We start from the raw sequence: 19,262 nt of genomic DNA, 5'->3' as shown, positions 1-19,262 counted from the left end.
GAATTTTCAAGATGGCGCTGGACTGTGGCCGGGATGCCACTGCTGCTGCGACTAGCTAACAGTTGGGGGATTTAATTAATCTTCTGCCCGGTGGCGACGCAAGAAAGCGGCCGTGAAGCGTTCCTTTGTCTGCATTAAACACCTGAGACGGAAATGTTGCGCCGGGTGTGTGTCAGGTAGCGTTAAACCGGCTCTGAAAATGCAGGTAGCCCCTTCCTCCAAGAACAACAAAACCTGCTGCTGCGGAGCTCGGCCCACCGGGCAGGGGGACTCGTTGCAGGAACTTACGCCCGCGGCAGAGGCTCGCTTGGCGGACTGAGAAGTCATGGAGACTGTGAGGGAGAACGGAGGGTCGTTCGGAGTCGACTTGAACGAGAACGAAGAGGGAGAAAGAGGTGGCGGAGCGGGGAAATCAGCACTCAGAGACCGCAGCATCGCGCTGCTAGCCGGGGTCAGCGCGGTGCAAGACGCTGGGAAGGCTTTCACCGGCCTCGGCAGGGATGTAAACACTGACGCCTCCTTGAAAGGGAAGATAATGCTGGAGAGGCTGTTCCCCGGCCAGGTTTCCGGGGTCTGCGGGGACCACAGTGGCCTGAACGGGTTCACTGAGGAGGAGCTGTCGGTGGTCGAGTTGGAAGTAGGAGGAGGGCTTGGCCTTGAGGGCGCCACAGCTGCTTCCTGTCCAGCTGTGTTCTCAGTGGAGAAGATGCGGGGGGACAGCAAAGAAGAAGCCCGGGACTCAGACTGTGTTAGCCCGGGGGGAGAGGCCACAGGAGGCGGGTGTATCAGGACTGCTCTGCCCGGCCATGAGCTGGTATGCGCGGTGAGGGAGCACCGGCGGAACTGCGCCTGCACCGCGGGGGTAAACATGCCCAACGGGGCTGCTGACAGCTGTGAGGGGGAGGCAGGGTTATTTCCCACCCAGCAGCTTTGCGTTTGCGACTGTGAAGAAGTGAAAGTGGCCAACGGGGGTTTCCACACACATGACCAGGACCTGGACTCGGGCTGCTCACCTGAAAACACCCCTGACTGTCAGTTTAAATCGAAGTCTAGGCATGAGAAGAGGGTAGGGTCCCCTGGATTAAGTGCCAAATCCCCCTCTCCCTGCCCTTCATCCAGTGGCAGCCCGCTCTCTGAGCGCAACACCAGGGATGAAGAGGAGGTGGAGGACGATGAGGAGGGTTTCAGTGACCCCAGCTCACCTCCCGTCAGGCCGCAGAGTCTGAGGACTAACCCCAACGTGGCCGTGTCCCTCAGCTGTGACGCCACCCCGCTGTCCCCAGAGGATGAGGAGGATGGGGGCTTTTATTTTGAAGGGTACGACGAAGACCTGAGGGGCGTTTTGGAGGCGGGTCGCCGGCAGAGCGCTCCGGACACGCTCCCGGACCTGAACCAGGACAGCTCGGACCCCAAGCAGATGCCAAAGAGGTTCGGCATCGCAGATTTCTTCACCAGGTAAAATGATCACGTGGTCTGCGGGGCAATAAAGAGTGCACGTGCTAACTCCCAAGGACCCCCTCCCTCCTCGTATGGTCTTAAGGCTTTAGTCTTACTACTGTATTAAAATATAAGTAAACAACACGAAGACAACTGAAAAGGATAAAATACAAGGTTTTAATTCTCAGTCAATCCAGGCTCAATTATTTTAGTAAAGAAGCTCATAATTTAAAGATTAAAATAGAAAAAAATAAAGATTTAAAAGCTGATTGGACTTTAGTTAGCGTTATTAAAATACATTTTCCATATAGGAAATACCTTCTTTTATTTACTTATCTGTCCTTAAGATTCATGGAAATAAACAACATAAGGCTGAAAAATATAAAACACACTTTTATTAATTTGTGCTTCCAAATGCAGATTTTAGGAAATAAAGCTCATGATGTACAGATTTAAATGCTCGGTGATGAAGATGCATCCTTGCATCCAGCAGCTGTCTCCGCCTACTCTTCTCGCTCCACCTTTCCACATTAAAGGTCACTTATTGTATTAAACAGACGACCTCTCAGAGCTGCTGTCTGGGGCCTGTAACACTGTAAAATCCTGCACGTTAATCACATCTCAGTTCTGTATGTGTGACACAGCAGGCATCAGCGAGCATCGACTCAGAGCTGCCTCTTTCCCCGGGGCTTCACCGCTCCCTTTGCTCTTTTCCCGGAGCGGTTTCAGCCATTAGAGGCGATTGATCATGCCGTGTAACCACCGTGCAGCTGCCCAGATGCTGTGACTGTGTGCTGATCAGGCACGAATGAGATTACATGCTCTCAGTTCCTGAAAAGCTGATTTTTAGACGTGTCACATCGACTTTGAATAAACCCCACACGCACAGGTGGTTGAACTAAAAGGCTTTGAAACAGAGTCTGGGCTCTTTAGATGGAGCTTTTTAGCCTCTGTGCTAGAATTAAGGCAACAGAGCAGCAACACAGGAACACGTTTCCCCTTTTTAACCAAAGAAGCGAGTCACGCTGAAGCAAAAGAGAAGGTGAATAAATGAAGGAGAGGCTGAATTACTAAGCTTTAGCTCTTAATGTACAAAACCTCCAAACATATAAGAGCAAAGCTGGAGAGATTTGAGCTGTGGGTTACTGGATTATTTTCAGATTGTTGATGACTTTGTGATGATTTTGCTGCCGTCCTGACGCAGGGACAGCGCTGTCTCCCTCTCACTCTTTGCCACATAAACAGGGCAGTGACTCAGTGACCTTTGAGGTTTCACTCCTACAGTGTTGGTGCTAAAAAGCAACGCTAGTTCATAACCTGTGTGAATCTGTGTTATCTCCACCTGTTGGTCCATTATGAGCCTGCTATTGAGTGCATCCTGAATTTGATTGCTTTGTTTCGGTCTTTTATTTATTCAAACCAAGATGGCCGTTCTTTGGTCATTTTAATTTGGTTCTTGTTGTTCCAAGAAAGAGTCGAGTAGATCTTCAATGATTGCATGAGCCCCAGGCCGAGGGAAGTGGGCGCTCTCCATATTCCCAATGAAACAGGGGGAAACGCCCTCCTCCTGCTTTGTCTCGTTTTGAGATGACAGATTGATGGCGTCATTTCCCATACACGCCACACAGACCCTCTTAGCAAATATACAAGTAACCTCCTGTTGTTGGACTGGATAATGTTAGCTGACGGGACTAAACACGACATTTCAAATGAGATATAAAATCAGATAATGCGGTTTTATGTTGCATGACGTAAAGTGTTGTCCGTCTTCTCTTAAAGGGAGACGGCACTGGTCCTGCGATAAGTAATAAGTCAAAGTTTGAAGGTATATGTTGATTAAATGTTAAACTTTTGAATAAAGCAACAAAGAGAGTTAATTTGCAGAAATGGCGTGCTGGGAAAGGAGTCGTTCTTTTCAGCTCTACCAGACTCCTGACAAAAAATGATCATTTTATTTCACAGGAAACAAGAGTTTGTTTGTTTTAAAAACCAAAGGCGATTAGACAACAATCTCACACATTTGTGGAGGTAAAATTCCCGTTTTTGTGAATGGAGTCTGGTGGAATGTGATGGCTTCACATCCTCGTCAGAGTGAAGCACTGAAAACGCAGCATCCACCTTTAAATATGCAGCATACGAACACTGAAATCATTTTTTTTTTGCATTTTATTTCAGTCAGCTGTTTGTAAAGTCCCACTCTATGTTCTGTATTCTGTTCTGGTCCTTATCACCTACTCCTGCTATGTGCAATCTTTTTTTATTGTAGTGCATCTCTTCCTGTTTTGTAACAGCTGGAAGTACACACTCGTGCTTTGCATTAAAAGTCAGATTTCCGGTCAAATACTTGACAGAATTCCTCAGTTGTTGGAGTCGGTCTTCAGACAAGAAACGATTACATTTATCAGATTGTCTGCAGTTCAACAGGAAGCACACAGGGCCTTCTCAGAAATCAGAGGAGAGCAGGTTGGGTGAGGACCTGAAAGCAGCGGCCTCCTGCAGGCTGATAGCTGAAGGGCTGTTTGTTCAGAGCTGAGAACGTCTAAGTTTGTATCTTTGCCTGAAATGCGGTCCGTTTTTTGTCATTCGACTGATTAGATTTGGTCTGGAGTCAGTTTTCTTGTTTGTCCGCTGTAACCACAACACCGCAGGTGGTTAGGACATCCAGACCCTGCTAATTTGGTCCCGATGCTGAGCCCTGCTGATTTTAATCATGCTCGGTGCGGTCTGGTGCCACGCTCATTGATTACTGCTCAGTCAGAGCCAGGAAGTGTGGATGCAGGTGTGCGCAGTATCTGTTTGAGAGTACGGAAGAGACACTCTGTCGGTAACTGATGATTAACCCAGAGCACCCAAACAGAAAGCAAACTTGAAGTCTCAAGGTTGGAGATTGATCTGCTGGCGGATATGTGCTCATCCATAACCTCGTTAGTCAAACGATCCTCGGCAGCGGTGGAAACCCGCCGGGCGCTCCGGGACATGGCTCGGTTTATCTAACAGCCCAGTTTTAGTTTGTTTTGCTGAACTTTGTGAGTGCCGTCGTTCTCTTTGGCTTCATTTGTCTCTCCTGTTGGAACAGCTAACCTCACTTCAGTGTTGGTGCTTTAGGGTTATGATCTGAAATCATGACCATTGCTGCTCCACGTTGAGTTCATATTTGCTTGAAGTCGTCTGTAAATGGCAAAAACAATCATCGTGGCTTTTTGTTGTTGTTCATCGACCGGTGTGACTCATTGAAACCAGCCGTCCACTCTGCCCCTCACACCAGAGACCACAGTCCCACACAGAACACATCATCTCTGCTTCATATGACTTTAACACTAAGATGCACTAATTCAGTATTTATTGAAGTTCTGGTGCCGAAACTACTCTGATTGTTTGTGATTTTAGGAAAAAAAGCACCAGGACATTTTGCATGCATGAACAGATGGGATCATTTTCCATCACTATTCTGCATTTTTCCACGAGAGCAGGCTGAAACATCAGAATGATAACCGTGGAATTGAATCTCTGGGGGCACGAGGCTGCACTCAGTTCACATGATTTAATATGCTGCAGATATTTGCCTTCTACAGTTACTTATAATTGCTTTGAGCAGATAAGGCTGCAGGTGAAGTTCGGTTTCCTGTTTTTATTGTGCTGTAAAGGAGGATTGCTTTGTTTCATCCTGAACTGACTGCATGATTTCCTCCCTCGTGACTTGAACAGTGACTCCAGCAGCAGAATAAAGATGTTATATTACGTTGATAGTTACTGGAAGAGCTCCAACGTTCCTCTGAGCCACACAAGGAAGTGAAAAAGAGAGAAATGCAGCAGCAGAGAGTTTCCCTAAAGTTTGGTCGCATTCAGAAACTTGAGCGTTGGATTTTTCTCTGTTTGATTAATGAAGTAGTAAAACAGTCCCCGACTGGCAGGTGCAGGAAAATTTATGTTTGTTAAATCTGCATCTGGGTCTGGGCTGGTTTTTTGGGTTGGATGCGAGCCCTGCAGCTGGCTTGAATGTCACAGCGTCTCAGAGGAAATCCAGACAGACGGAGGAGGAAGGCCAAGGGGAAAACAGCCCGGCTGGAAAAACTCCACTCTGGCCGTGTGGCCCACAGAGCTCAGGCAGGTCAGCCAGGGTCACATACAGGCAGCAGTGCTACTTTAAAGTGGACCTGTGCTGTTCCTTATTTCCTGTCACCCACCTCCTCTTCCAGAGGTGGATGTTAAAGTTAAGCTTATGTACACGTGCGTCTGGGTCAGTTTTAGTTGGTGTTTTCCCACTCAAACCTTCTGTTTGTGAGGGGCAGCCAATCAGAAGAAAGATGGCTTAAATGAAAGATTCATTTAAACTATGAAAGAGCCCAAGATTAAACAACAAGTGGAACTGCAGCTCTGAACATGCACAGCTTTGTGCTCACGTCCTGCTTCTAATCAGCTGTTGGAATAACACCGAACCAGCCTTTAATTATTTAAGGTCTTTGTTAGATGTGCTCACCTCTGCAGTTAATTATTAATGCAGTGTGTAGTGCAGCCTCAGTGTTTCACACAGAGTTGCGCTCTATTTGTGATGGCAGCACGGTGTCTTTTAAAAACAAAGTCATAAAAAGACCCTCGTATACTTTTGCAGGGATAGATAATAGATGATAAACAGCTGCGCCTCCCGTCAGTGACTCCCAGCACATCCAGGCCATCTGCTTCAGGCTGCAGCTTGCAGCAGATCAACAGAACAGAGCAAAGCTTACGCTACAAAAACTGCTCGGTTAGGTTTGTCTCAGAATAATGTTTACCCCACAATTTACTGAATTCTCTTCTACAGCCTCTGACTTCTACATCAGTCAGGACAAGCTCGGGAGAGCGCCCTGTGGAACAGGAAGTCAAGAGTCTGGGATTATTTCTGTCAAAATAAACACAAATTGATACTTGAATGGCTCCCACTACTGAAGTTTGTGAGTGAAACACTGAGGTTAGGTCTTATCACACATAAACACCCACAGAGGCTGAATGTCACAGCAGCCACAGCTTTAAACGAGGCTTCTGATCTGAGGGACAGTTTGATGTAACCAGCACAAAGCTACGCGTCAGCTGTTCTTCTGAGGAAGGAGCAGTGACAGTCTAACCTGCTGCATTTCTTCTTCTGCATGATTAATGTGCGCACTCCTCGGCGGTTTGGAGAATCCTGGCAGGACGCTGTGAATGAACATTTCACTTTCTTTGTGTTTGTGATCTTTCTTCTGTAATTACACCAGAGTCACATTGTTGCTCAGATAAAGAGCCTCTGCTGTTAGTGAGAAAGCAACTTCTCCTTTTTCTATTTCTGGAGTTTCTCTCACTTGTTACAACTGCAGCCGCAAGAGAGGAAGAAGATCAACACACAGTTCAGTTTTTAACCAAAGTCTGTCAGCATCTACGAGTTTGTTTGGTTTTAAAACTGACATCAGTGTGATAGTGGAGTTTTTCCATCAGTTATAAAGTTGTGTTTATCTGTCATTTTGGCATTAAAATAATAAAAACAAGGATTTTATTTCACAGAACTGCTAAAACACTGTTGCTTACACCGAGAAGAAAATAGTCTAGTTTTAATTACACTTAAGTCTACAATTACCTTCTATTACCTTTTAAATGACTGAAAGTTTTGAATGAGCCACAGACGCTTCAGCAATAGCATTTATCTCAGCTGAGGGAGTAAGAGCCAAGTTTTCTGTAATCAAAGTGAATGAAAGTGTAGGGACACGGCGATTGTGGCTCCGCTTATTCTTTTCAGCTGCTGCAGTGGTGCACAGACAGCTGAGCTGCAGCAGATGCAGCGTGTGGGTCTTTGAAGCTGTGAACAAACTTGACCTGCAGAGCGCGAGGTGGGATAATATTTGCTCTGCCGTCTCTTCGGAGCCGGCTCCCATGCATATCTGTGTCTGTTTGTTCTCTTCCCGCCGGCTGACCAGCAGACTCTCCCAATGAAAACTGTCGATATGGCAGCTTTTCCTAAACAGTCTTTTTTCCTTTGGCATCATCTTAAAAAACTGCTGTAGCTGCAGCATTTACCGCATTACGTCTTTGCTGCGTGTCTTTCCTCGTTTGTTTGAGGAACTGAAATCGGCCTCTGCAGCTTTTCTGACCAGAGTTTACATTCTTCACAGATGGCTGGACTTCTAATGAAATGGGAACCTGCCAGTGTGTTGAAATGTCTGAGTGATAGGGAACGCTTACAGGAATCTCTTTAAGGGGAAGATGTTTTATCAGCACACTGAAGGAGGTCAGAGGGACACTGACCATGTAACCTGTGTGAGGATGAGCAGAGTTTTATACACTGACTTTAGTACATTTAATGACGCCATGCAGAATCTGACCTTCATGAATATCTGCACAGTTACAGGCCCTCAGATATGTAGGGGGTGCAGTTTGTTTATATTCATGACTTCATAATTACAGCACATTAAGTTTTCAGTGCTGAAAAATATTAATGCTCAGTTAAAAACTAAACTTCACAATCTAAAGCCAAAGTCTGGCTAACGTGGAGCGTCGCTATGATGGGATCTGTCAGATGCAGCGGAGCAGAAAGCAGCATCCATAGTCTGCATGTTTGATCTGGTTTCTGATTATTTCAAACGGTGCCAGCTTTCAAGACTCATATCAACATGCGGAGCAGGTGCTGCTCAGGACAAGTTAGAGCAAATGAAAGGTCTCCTTTTTATCTATGTTCGATACCAGGATTCCTTCTGACTGATTTATGGAGCCTATCGCATAAAGCAGTGCACACCCTGAACAGGTCATCAGACTAGTGTGGAGCTAAAACGAATAAATAAACAATTAATGAAAAAGGTAAATAGGTACAGAAGCAATGTCACAATTTACATTAATGATGTTTTACTTTTGTGTTTAATATTAGTGATGATTCATTTTATTAGTTTCTAAGGTAGATTAGTGAAATGTCTAAAATGATTACAATTACTAAATAAAACTGTAAAGGAAACTGTAGAGTCGATCAAAAGGCATCAAATGTAAAGTTAATTTTATTCATTCATTTATTTTCCCTCCTGATTAGAAGACACCATCTCTGTCGTCGAGGCAACACTCTGACCTCTTGTCACCCTTTGAATTTGCAAAATGAAGCAGAAATAAGCAAAGAAACAAACAAGAAAATACACAAAAATACGAGGTCAAAACTGTAAATTAGGGAAGTGAAATAAAACGAGTTTATACACAAGTTAATAATAATAAGAAAATCTGTAACATTTTATAAGTTTATTAAAATACATCAGCTAATGCATAAAAACTCATACTTAATAATGAAGAGAAGTTTTATTTGTAACATTTTGCTTGTCCTTCATATGATTTTGAGAGATGAAGTTTATTTCCTTCCTGTTGACTCTGATACATGTTTGCTAAGCTCAGTCTGTGCTCTCTTTCAGGAGCCTGTTTTCTAGGAAACCCAAAGAGCCCAAAGCGACATCTCACAGCTCAGCAGGGTGGCGACTGTTTGGCAAGACAGCAGCCAGAGAAGGCGATACGAGCAAAGACCTCGCCTCCACGCCGACCGCGGAGCAGGTTGGCTCTTTAAACACACACAATCATATCATCATCATCCTCCTCCTCCTCCGCCCAGGGTGTTTAATCTGCTCCCAGCCACAGTCGGTCCTTTATAAGGGCATGAAACTCTCCTGGGTGAATCATCTGAGCAGAAACATGAGCTGCTATGTTGGAAAATCAGATAAACAGTGGAAGGTAGAAGCCTTAGGACTCAGAAACTGCGGGCGAGGCGTTAAACGAGCTCCGCAGGCACAATAAAGGCTCTGTTTGCTTTCAGCGTTACTCGCTGTGTGTCCTCCATGTCCACTCGAGGTCTTAACAAAAACGCTGATTATTTTAAAGCACACCCAGCTGTGTCCACCTGCAAACTCAGTTGTCCTCTTTCCTTCTGTCGGCACCTTTTCTTCATCAGTTATTGAGATTTTACGTTTTTCTGAACCGTTTGCGTTGTGGGAACACGAGCACTTCATTTTCTCAGGGCAGGCTGCAGACTGTACGTGTTCATGTTCAAGTCAGAGTTTGAAGCCTCGTCAGTGAATTCTGAATGTCTTCATGTAAATGTTGCCTCCAGCACAGAGAGGGGAAATAAGCTTCACACTGTGAGGTAAGAACTAATCATCTGCAAATAACTGACATCCAATTTATAAACGTAAACAGACTGCAAAGTGCTGCAACTCACCTGCGAATTAGCTGAGGTAAAGTCTAGCAGGCAGCTAGCAGCTATACCCACCTGTTAGTCAAAGAGGCCACACCCCCTAATAATGCAATCTTTTAGCTGTAATGCAGTTTAAACAGGTGAGATATAACCGTACCCTCAGTACAGTTGTTATTAAGCAGAAGTCACCTATAGAGACCAGAACAGTTTCTTTGCAGGACTTCTGGAGCCAGCCCCTAGTGGATGTTAGAGGAACCGCACTCTGGAGCTGTCCTGGGGGGCTGCCTGCTTGCTGTTGGAAAATAGAGCCATGAACACTGCGCCTGCAGTCCCATCCCATGCACTTTCTGCTTTATTTATGCACTTGAGCAAAGTTAAACTTTTTTATTTTGTTTACATTGAAGAAGCTGTGAAGCAGCTCTCAGCAGTCACATTCAGAGATCTTTAACTGGAACACCTGCTGGGGTTTTTCCTCCCATGCAGCTACGCTAAAGTCCAGTCGATGCTGGATGGAGTTTTTGCTCCGGCTTGTTTACCACAGGTTGCAAAGCTTTTTCATGCACGTTCTACCAAACCAAAGTGGGAAAGCACTTTCTCTGTGGGATCTGGCTTTGTGCATGAAGCCATTGTGACACTTTGGGGTGGCTGTAGCTCAGGCGGTAGAGCAGGTTGGTGGTTTGATTCCTAGTCTGCATGACAAATATCCTTGGGCAAGATACTAACCCCAAATTGCTCTCCGATCCATCCATCGGAGTATGAATGTGTGTGTGAATGTTAGTGAGAAAGCAAAAAATGTGCTTGTGCGAATGGGTGTGACTGGGTGAATGAACAAGTTATGTAAAGCGCTTTGAGTGCTCAGAAGAGTAGAAAAGTGCTATTTAAGAACCAGTCCGTTTACCATTTACACTGAAACAGGAAACAGCCAAACCTGAAAGCCAGGACTGTTTCCACCGAGCTGGACAAACACACTATTGTCTGAAATATCGCTGCAGCAGGAAGATGTCCCAACAACATCTGTGCTATGGAGCACGCAGCAGACTGTGACAGTCGCAATGTGAATGTCTCCCTGCTTTCTGGTACAGAGACTGCAGAGCTGCACCGGGCTGGATTTACTGGAGTCTTATTTAAGGAGCCAAACCATGATTAAACCATCAGTTAACAGTTAGCATCATTTGGCAGCTTCAGAGCTGTCCTTCTGCACTATTGAAAGGAAACAGTTTAAGTGAAGTCAGCCTTCCTCCTCCTCCTCCTCCTCCAGCAGCATTGTGTCTGACGTGTCAGCTAGCCTGAGCCAGGCCACATCTGGCCAACTCTTTTCCCGATGAATCATCTGACTGCTGCTGCCGTCATGTGAGCAGAGCGAGGGTAGAGGCCAGCAGCTGTTGGCAAAATACCTTTAAGGCTCCAATCAAAGGTCAGAGGTCACACAGTCATGCTCCATGTTACTGTGGCAGCAAAGAAAATCCCGCCAAGTGTGACGTAGTTTTTTATCCGGCAAATTGATGTGATAATGTGTGTAATTAAACTCAACTAGAGGAGGAGGCTGGTGTGTGTCTGCGTGTGTGTGTGTGTGATCATCATCTGATCAGCAACACAGGGGCACCACAGGGGACTGTCCTCTCCCCCTTCCTCTTCACCCTCTACACCACAGACTTCAGCCACTGCACAGAGACCTGCCATCTTCAGAAGTTTTCTGATGACTCTGCGGTGGTTGGATGCATCAGCAGGGATGATGAGACAGAGTACCGGGCTGTGGTCGACTCCTTTGTCACGTGGTGTGAGCAGAATCATCTGCAGCTCAACGTGGCAAAGACCAAGGAACTGATCGTGGACTTCAGGAAAACCAGGAAACACTTGACCCCTGTTTCAATCCAGGGGTCAGTGTTGACATTGTGGAGGACTATAAATACCTTGGAGTACACATTGACAATAAACTGGACTGGGCTAAAAACACCACAGCACTTTACAGGAAGGGCCAGAGTCGTCTCTATTTTTTGAGGCGACTGAGGTCCTTCAACATCTGCCAGAAAATGCTGAGGATTTTCTATGAGTCTGTTGTGGCCAGTGCGATCCTCTATGCTGTTGCATGCTGGGGGAGCAGGCTGAGGGTCGCAGATGCCAACAGACTTAATAAACTAATCCGTAAGGCCAGCAATGTTGTGGGGACGGAGCTGGACTCCCTCAAGGTGGTGTCGGAGAGGCGGATGCTGTCCAAGATAAAGACAATGTTGGATAACACCTCCCACCCACTCCATGACATGCTGGTCAGTCACAGGAGCACGTTCAGTGAGAGACTGAGATTACCGAAAAGCACCACTGAACGACACAGGAAATCATTCCTGCCTGTGGCCATCTCCCTGTACAACGCATCCACTTAACACACTGTTTGCTGCTACAGCTACACATGTTTCTTTTCCAGCTATTTATTTATGAGTGACTTATGTATGTATGTATGTATATATATGTATATATTGTACTATTCTTAGTTAGTGTATTGTCTGTCTTGTCTTAATGTTGGTTTATAATGGAGCACTGTAACAAAAAATAATTTCCCCCAGGGATCAATAAAGTATTCTGATTCTGATTCTGATTCTGATCTGCCTCCGCAGCTTCAGGCTGTGTACGTGTGGATGTTGCCCAGCACACTACATCATTTTACAGACATCGTGTTGTACATAAACACAGGCAGGCTAACAGTGTTAGCATCAAGCTGGTAAACACGTGTGCAGATGCAGCTCCTCTCTGCTCTGCAGCATCTGGATTTTTACTGCTCGTAAAAACTCTCCTCAGACATAAATACCATGATTACGTGGAGCTTTTCTGTGCTCACACAGACACTCGACCTGCTGCAGACCCACTGATCTCCTGATCGTCAGTATCGCAGAATTAGGAAATCACCTTTGCGGAGGTTGAAGGATCTTATCTGTCTGAGTTCTTCATTTTTAGTTCTGTAGAGTCCAGCTAGCTGCTAACGTAAACGCTCTCATCCAAATACATCACTTCTGCTTGCTAACATGGATGCTTTTAAATGTGGAGGCACAAACCAGTGGGTGTGATGTCACTGTGGCTGCATGCATCTTTTATTTACAGTCTGTCTAACAAACCATAATATGCACGTTGCTGTAATGTAAAGGAAAGGTGAGCAGCATGTTTCACGTCAGTGTTTCCTCAGCTCCGTGTTTTTATATCTCGGCTCTTTGGAAATCACCAGGACGGTCACATGATGCGTATCTTTTTATGACTCTCACTTCATGTTGAATCTGATGACAGAGCAGCCTCAGAGGGCGACCTCTGTCTCCCTCTGCTGGCGGCATTCACGCCTGAAACCAGCTGATGAAAGACGTGTTGTTCTGTTGACCCCACAGCTGTCCTGCTCCTGTGGATAAACGGTTTATTGTACGGGCCACACACACACACACACACACACACACACACACACACACACACACACACACACACACACACACAGAGTGATTCTCTGTGCTTAAGCTGATGAACGAACGCTCTGTTTATTCTGAAACTGCAAATAATCTGTTACAAACATTTTTACTAAATTCAGAAACGATGCTTTTACTTCCGTTTGTACTCGAGAGAATTGTGGAAAGAAAAGCACCTTCTTTACGTTTCTTCCACCTCTCATCCAAGAAGCTTTTTCAGTTCTAAGATCAATTAGTGGAGAGTGATCTCCACCATGTGCCTCCATCTCACCCTATCCCAGCATCCTCCTCTGCTACCAACCCTCTGCATGTCCTGCTTCACCACATCCATCTTCTCTGAGCTCTTCCTCCTTTCCTCCTGCTTGGCGGCTCCATCATCCTTTGTCCTGTAAATCCACTCTCCCTCTTCTGCACATGTGCAAACCCTCTCAGCTTCTCTACCTTTGTCTCCAAAGCTCGCCTGAGCTGTCCCTCTGACACTTGAAATGATCAGACCTTTGCAAAAGCAGTTTTTGGGTCTCAGAGAAGAATGAAACTGAGCTGGAGGCAGATGTTTATCTGTGTATAAGGTGGAATGGCTTTTTATGATGTTCTCTGGGTGGCGCTTTTACAGCTCAGGAAAATAAAACTTTAAACACCCACAGCTCAGTGAGGACCGTGGGAACTGAAAAAGATGTGAGATGGCTCTGAATTTGTGTAACTGCCAAAAACACCCTGTTGAGTTGATGTTCAGGTGTAATTATTCCTCTGAGAGCGATGCTGTACTACATGATATCTGTTTCTTTCTTTAGTCTCCTCAGCAGGAGCCGATGAAGGACTCCAGCGTGCCCTCGTGTCCTCAGCGCCCCCTGCTTGCAGGGAGGAGGAAAAACCTGGAGTTTGAACCTCTTTCCACCACGGCTCTCATCTTGGAGGATCGCCCTTCGTAAGTTCTGTGGTGGCTTTAAAAATGCAGTTTTAAGAATGTGCTTTTGTGCCTGTGGTGGAAAAGACTGCAGCTGGTTCTAGATTACACGCTGTGATGTTGGAAAAGGCATAAACCTGCTGATGTGTGTACTTCTGAAGCGAGTGCATCTGCAAACAGGGGATTTTGTGTTATTCCCACGTTTAAGCTCAATGGTTCCAACTGTGAGCCGAGCGGTGTAGGGTATCCGTGCTGGTGCCGATCTTTTTACCAGTACACTCTGGAGTGTTTGAAAACCAGCCTGCATTGGTGCTGGTTTGTTTCTCACCTCAGCTGCAGCTTCTGACTCAATGTTTCCAACTTTGGGCTCAGCGGTGTTGGGAAGTCAAGTTGCTGCTGGTGTTTATTCTCTGGAACCAGCTGGAACTGGTTGTTATTATTATTATTATTATTAGCAGAATGTTGCTGAATGCACTTGCAGATTAAAATGTTATATTTCAATGTTTCATAGCTGCAGAAACAGACACCTGAGTCAGTGAATGACATGTTTTATTTTTGTGAAAAGCAAATGAAAGGGCCGAATATTTCCATCACATACATGTGTGTGTATCAGTAACACATGCTTGGATTTGGATTTGCATTGGAAGACCACACGTGGTCCTCCATGACTATTTTTCCTGCCTGTATGTGGAAGTCGGAGGTTCGACTGTGCAATGCAGTGAAAACACTGAAGCTTTTTATCAAAGGTTTAATATCAGTCTTTATTGTTCTTTGTCCCTCTGTGGTGAACAAAGATGAGCTAACAGTTTTACATTAGAGTCAAACTGGTGTAAAATGTCAGATTAATGAGTTTTTTCCTGAGTGAGGGGGATGCGAGGCGATCCTCGCAGCAGAAACACTTCAGGATGAGGTCACTGTCACAGAGAGACAGAGCCGCTGTGTGTGATCACCTGACAGGAAGTAAAACCAGAAAACCCCAACAAGCTTTCCAGCTGGCTGAGAGCTCGTCTGTCTGTCCTTCAGGAACCTGCCGGCTAAATCTACGGAGGAAACTCAGAGACACAAGCTGGAGTACGAGGAGATGGTGGCAGGAGCCAAGAGGAGAGGTACGTACACACACACACACACACACACACGTACGTACACACACACACACGTACACGTACACACACACACACACACACACACACACACACACACACACACGTACGTACACACACACACGTACACGTACACACACACACACACACACACACACACACACAGATGTCACTGGCTGGTTCTGTTCTTGGATTTGATTGGCTCGTGCTGTTGCGTCTCCTTCAGAGCTGAAAGAAGCCCAGAGGAAGAAGCGTCAGATGAAGGAGAGACACCGGCAGGAGGACAGCATCTCCAACGCCATGGTCATCTGGAACACCGAGATCCTGCCTCACTGGGACTCCATGTACGTCTCCACCGCTGTGTGTGTGCGTGCGCGCGCGGGTGCTTGTGTTTATTTAATGCATTGTGTGTGTGCAGGAAGGGAACGAGGCGGGTCAGAGAGCTGTGGTGGCAGGGCCTTCCCCCCAGTGTCAGAGGAAGAGTTTGGAGCCTCGCTATCGGCAACGAGCTGAACATCACACCAGGTACAAACACGCGATCCTGGACACTCTTTTGACACTTCTGTTAAATATTAAGTACATTTTTAAATGCTGCAGTGACTGCAGCTGTTTATTTAAACCACCATGAGTCCCACAGGAACCCTAATCTGTGCTCTCTTATATGGAGAGATGGAGGCGTGCAGAGACAGTCAGTTTAGATTCTGGTTCACAAACATTTGCACAGTGGGAAGAACACAGCTGGGCGTTGCACACTTTTAATGAATCTAACGAGAATTTTGATTGCATGGTAAAAAATAGTTCTGCACACAAAACTGTGACTGAGGCTCAAAGAGATTCAAAACGATGGATTTGCATAAAAACTGAAACTCTAACCTTTAAAAGTTGCTGATTGAGTCTAATTTTCTGATTAATGGGTGTTTGTCTCGCTGCAGAGCTCTATGAGATCTTCCTCTCCAGAGCCAAAGAGAAGTGGAGGAGTTACAGCGAGACCAGCTCGGTGAACGACAGCGAGAGCGGTACGACGCCCCTCCTCTCTTTGACCCTCACAGCTCCAGTTTCAGCGACTGAAAACTACTTCTGTGTGTTTCTCCCGTTAGATGGAGGAGCATCTCTGGCTGACAGAGAGTCCAGCCTGGATCTCATCAAACTAGACATCTCCAGAACCTTCCCCTCGCTCTTCATCTTCCAGAAGGTAAACACAGATAACAGGCAGAGGACCATTCAGGTTTGCAGCACTGCAGCAACAAATGCAGCAGTTTGATTTCTGCTACGATGAGAAAAGAATTTGGTCGGATTTTCAGACATTTGTTTTTGGACTTGTGACGTCTGTGTGGGTGTTTTTGTCCCGAGGTTCTTCAGTCTGCCTGCAACAAACAGCCAGCAGGTCAATCACATCTGTGTCTCACATGAATGTCTGCTGTGTCTTCCTCCTGCAGGGCGGTCCGTACCACGACCTCCTCCACAGCGTGCTGGGTGCCTACACGTGTTACAGGCCTGACATTGGCTATGTGAGTAAAAGCATTATGGCAGCTCTTACCAAATATTTAAAAATCATTCAGTGTCTCGTTAAGACTGATCCGAAACCAAAGCGTCTGTGGACTTTCAGGTGCAGGGCATGTCCTTCATCGCTGCTGTGCTCATCCTCAACCTGGAGGAGGCCGAGGCCTTCATCACCTTTGCCAACCTGCTCAATAAACCCTGTCAGATGGCCTTCTTCAGAGTCGACCATGAACTGGTACGCAGTCTTTGTGATATTTCATAAGAGGGAGGAGGGAAAACTCAGAAACCTCCTGAAGAACTCAGAGTTGGTTTGTGAGTAAAAGTGAAAGATTTTTACTTTTACACAAATCACTGTGAACATTTAAAACCTTTTCCTCTTTGTTCTCTCCGTTTCTGACAGATGTTGAAGTATTTTGCAGCCTTTGAGATTTTCTTCGAGGAGAATCTTCCTCGTCTCTTCAGCCACTTCCAGACCAACAGCCTGACCCCTGACCTCTATCTGATTGACTGGTGAGTTAATACAACTGAAGAAAAAAGCAGCCAAGCTGATTTTTTTCTGTTATAAATTTACAGCAAATCTTTTAGATGTTTAACACAGATTAGATTGTCAGTAAGATTTATCGACTTAAAAATGCCTTAAAGTTCATTTGTCTTAAAAAAAAAGACTTTGGATGTAGCTCACCTGGTTGAGCAGGTGACCCACGTAACAAAGGTCACTGCAGGTCACCACAGAGTCATGCAGAAGCTGTTTGCGTTGATTTGGTTTTAGCGGTGCATATTTCCATGCCGATCTTTCATAACTCGCCTTGAGTTGGTGTTTCATCTTCATACACCTGCAGATTTCACTCAGCATGTCTGTCTCCCTGCAGGATCTTCACTCTGTACAGTAAGTCACTCCCTCTGGACGTGGCGTGCCGGGTGTGGGACGTCTTTTGCCGGGATGGCGAGGAGAGCTTATTCCGGACGGGTCTGGGCATCCTGCATCTGTACGAGGAAGTCCTGCTGCAGATGGACTTCATCCACATCGCGCAGTTCCTCACGCGCCTGCCGGAGGACCTGCAGTCGCACACGCTCTTCAACGCCATGGCCAGCACGCACATGATCAGCAGGAACCGCCGCTGGGCTCAGGTCAGGCTCACGGTCAGAGCGCAGGGCGAGGGCGGTGCAGCTCACTCGCAGAAAAAAAGCTAACAGGTGTGTTTCCTTCCAGGTGTTTTCTGCCTTGATGAAGGACGGAAATAAAGAGGCGGATAAAAACACGAGTCCAGCTTTGAGAAGCTAACCCCGACGCTAACTCCAGCTGTACTCAAACTAACGTCTGGCTTCGGGGATGTCGGAGCTCGCGCTAGCTCCCCCTGCCGCCGCTGACGCCAACCACAGAGGCTAGTTGTGTATCTTGAAGCTGCGTAGCCTGAAGCTAAACTCAGTCCTGGGCTCAGCTACGAAGCTTGAAGTGAAGACGAGGCAGCCGTGGAGGTGGGGGCGGAGCCGCTGACCAGTCTTGGGAAAGGAAGCGGCAGCTCCGGCGATTCCTGAAACCTCTGCTGGGACCAGAAGCGTTCGGTTACTCCTGATCTTCAGCTGCCAGTCAGTATTTCTCACAGATTGTGTTCCACAGCTGGGGAGTCACAGGCGGCTGGGAAGAAAACCTAAAAGCAGTCCGACTCGGCCATCGTTTGGCTCCTCCAGGTCGAGACGGCGCTAACACTGAGCGTCACGCCCTGCGTAATTCTCCAAGACTCTAAATCTAACTGTAGGTGCTAATGAGTTTCTCAAGGCTTCAGAAATGTCCTCTGTGGTTCACTTATTAATGTGAGTCCTTGTGGTTCGAGTTCACAAACACTCTTTTACTTTGATGCTTTTGTTGTAATATTAGCTTCAAGAATGACGGCAGTCTGCACTACTTTAATCTGCTAGCAAAACAAACTCACAACACGGGAGATTTGGGTGGAAGTAAAACTAAAGTGTTGCAGTTTACTCGCTGCTTCTCTGTCACCAGTTTTGGTGGGAGCTGCCCAGTTTGGGAGATATCTGCTGCCTTCTCAGAACTAAAATCAAAAAGCATTTTTAATATAATTCTGTCGTTCTGGGAATCAAGACCACCTTCCTTAAAAAAGGATTCATGTACCCAAACTCACTGTGAGCATGTTTCAGGATCTGTGCAGAAGGAAGCGTCGATCTGTCACGTGTCGGTCCGTTAGCTTAGCGCCCCGCTGAACAGCAGTCATTTTACCAGAACCAATCAGCAAACAACCTACAGGTGACATCACCTGCCCACACTCCCAAGTCAGCCGGCCAACGATGTGGTTTGACGCTGCTGCCCTTCATTAAAGTCAGTCTAATGTGTTTTATTAGAGCCTGTAGATGTTACCTAGCAACCACCACTAGAGTGCAGTGTGTGACAGGAAGCTGTAACCGAGCAGCACGGAGCAAAGAGGGACGGCATCCGTGCTAACCTTTAACATCAACGCTGAGCCTCGTCTGATCGGCTGTGCTCGACTTTTGTTACGTTCAAACTCGTCCACTGGTCCCACGCACAGGTTTTGTGGATTTTTGTGATTAAGTCGGTCATGATTTTTGGAAAAACACTTATAGACGATAGTCCTGACCAGACGCTCAGAGCTCCTGGGACTGAGAGCTGACGGCAAATTCAAAGCGTCACCTTCTGACGCCGCACTCTCTCCACCTCACGCTCCGTGTTCCCGTCACTTGTGCACAAGATC

At 46.4% G+C, this 19,262-nt stretch overlaps 1 protein-coding gene across 1 annotated transcript; it reads left to right on the top strand.

The window, feature by feature from the left end:
- Nucleotides 1-18,906, top strand: LOC113034837 (TBC1 domain family member 12-like). The gene is made up of 13 exons (XM_026189922.2): nt 1-1,455; nt 8,826-8,961; nt 13,827-13,960; nt 14,963-15,045; nt 15,266-15,383; nt 15,458-15,564; nt 15,972-16,055; nt 16,137-16,231; nt 16,476-16,547; nt 16,646-16,774; nt 16,940-17,049; nt 17,409-17,667; nt 17,750-18,906. Exons 1-13 carry the CDS (start codon nt 326-328, stop codon nt 17,819-17,821), a joined length of 2,529 nt encoding a protein of 842 aa, XP_026045707.1. The 5' UTR covers nt 1-325; the 3' UTR covers nt 17,822-18,906.
- Nucleotides 18,907-19,262: the final 356 nt, after the last annotated feature.

The sequence above is a fragment of the Astatotilapia calliptera genome, chromosome 13, assembly GCF_964374335.1.
Source record: "Astatotilapia calliptera chromosome 13, fAstCal68.1, whole genome shotgun sequence".
NCBI lineage: Eukaryota > Metazoa > Chordata > Actinopteri > Cichliformes > Cichlidae > Astatotilapia > Astatotilapia calliptera.
The sequence above is the reverse complement of the archived record's forward strand: the minus strand, read 5'-3'. Positions and strand labels throughout refer to the sequence as shown.

What these genes read in the sequence shown, in the direction of transcription:
- LOC113034837 (XM_026189922.2), top strand. Translation starts at nt 326, where the DNA reads ATGGAGACTGTGAGGGAGAACGGAGGGTCGTTCGGAGTCGACTTGAAC. An exon ending in CGAGCTGAACATCACACCAG is followed by an intron (nt 15,565 to 15,971) that starts GTACAAACACGC and finishes GTCTCGCTGCAG; the next exon opens with AGCTCTATGAGATCTTCCTC. An exon ending in ACAGGCCTGACATTGGCTAT is followed by an intron (nt 16,548 to 16,645) that starts GTGAGTAAAAGC and finishes GTGGACTTTCAG; the next exon opens with GTGCAGGGCATGTCCTTCAT.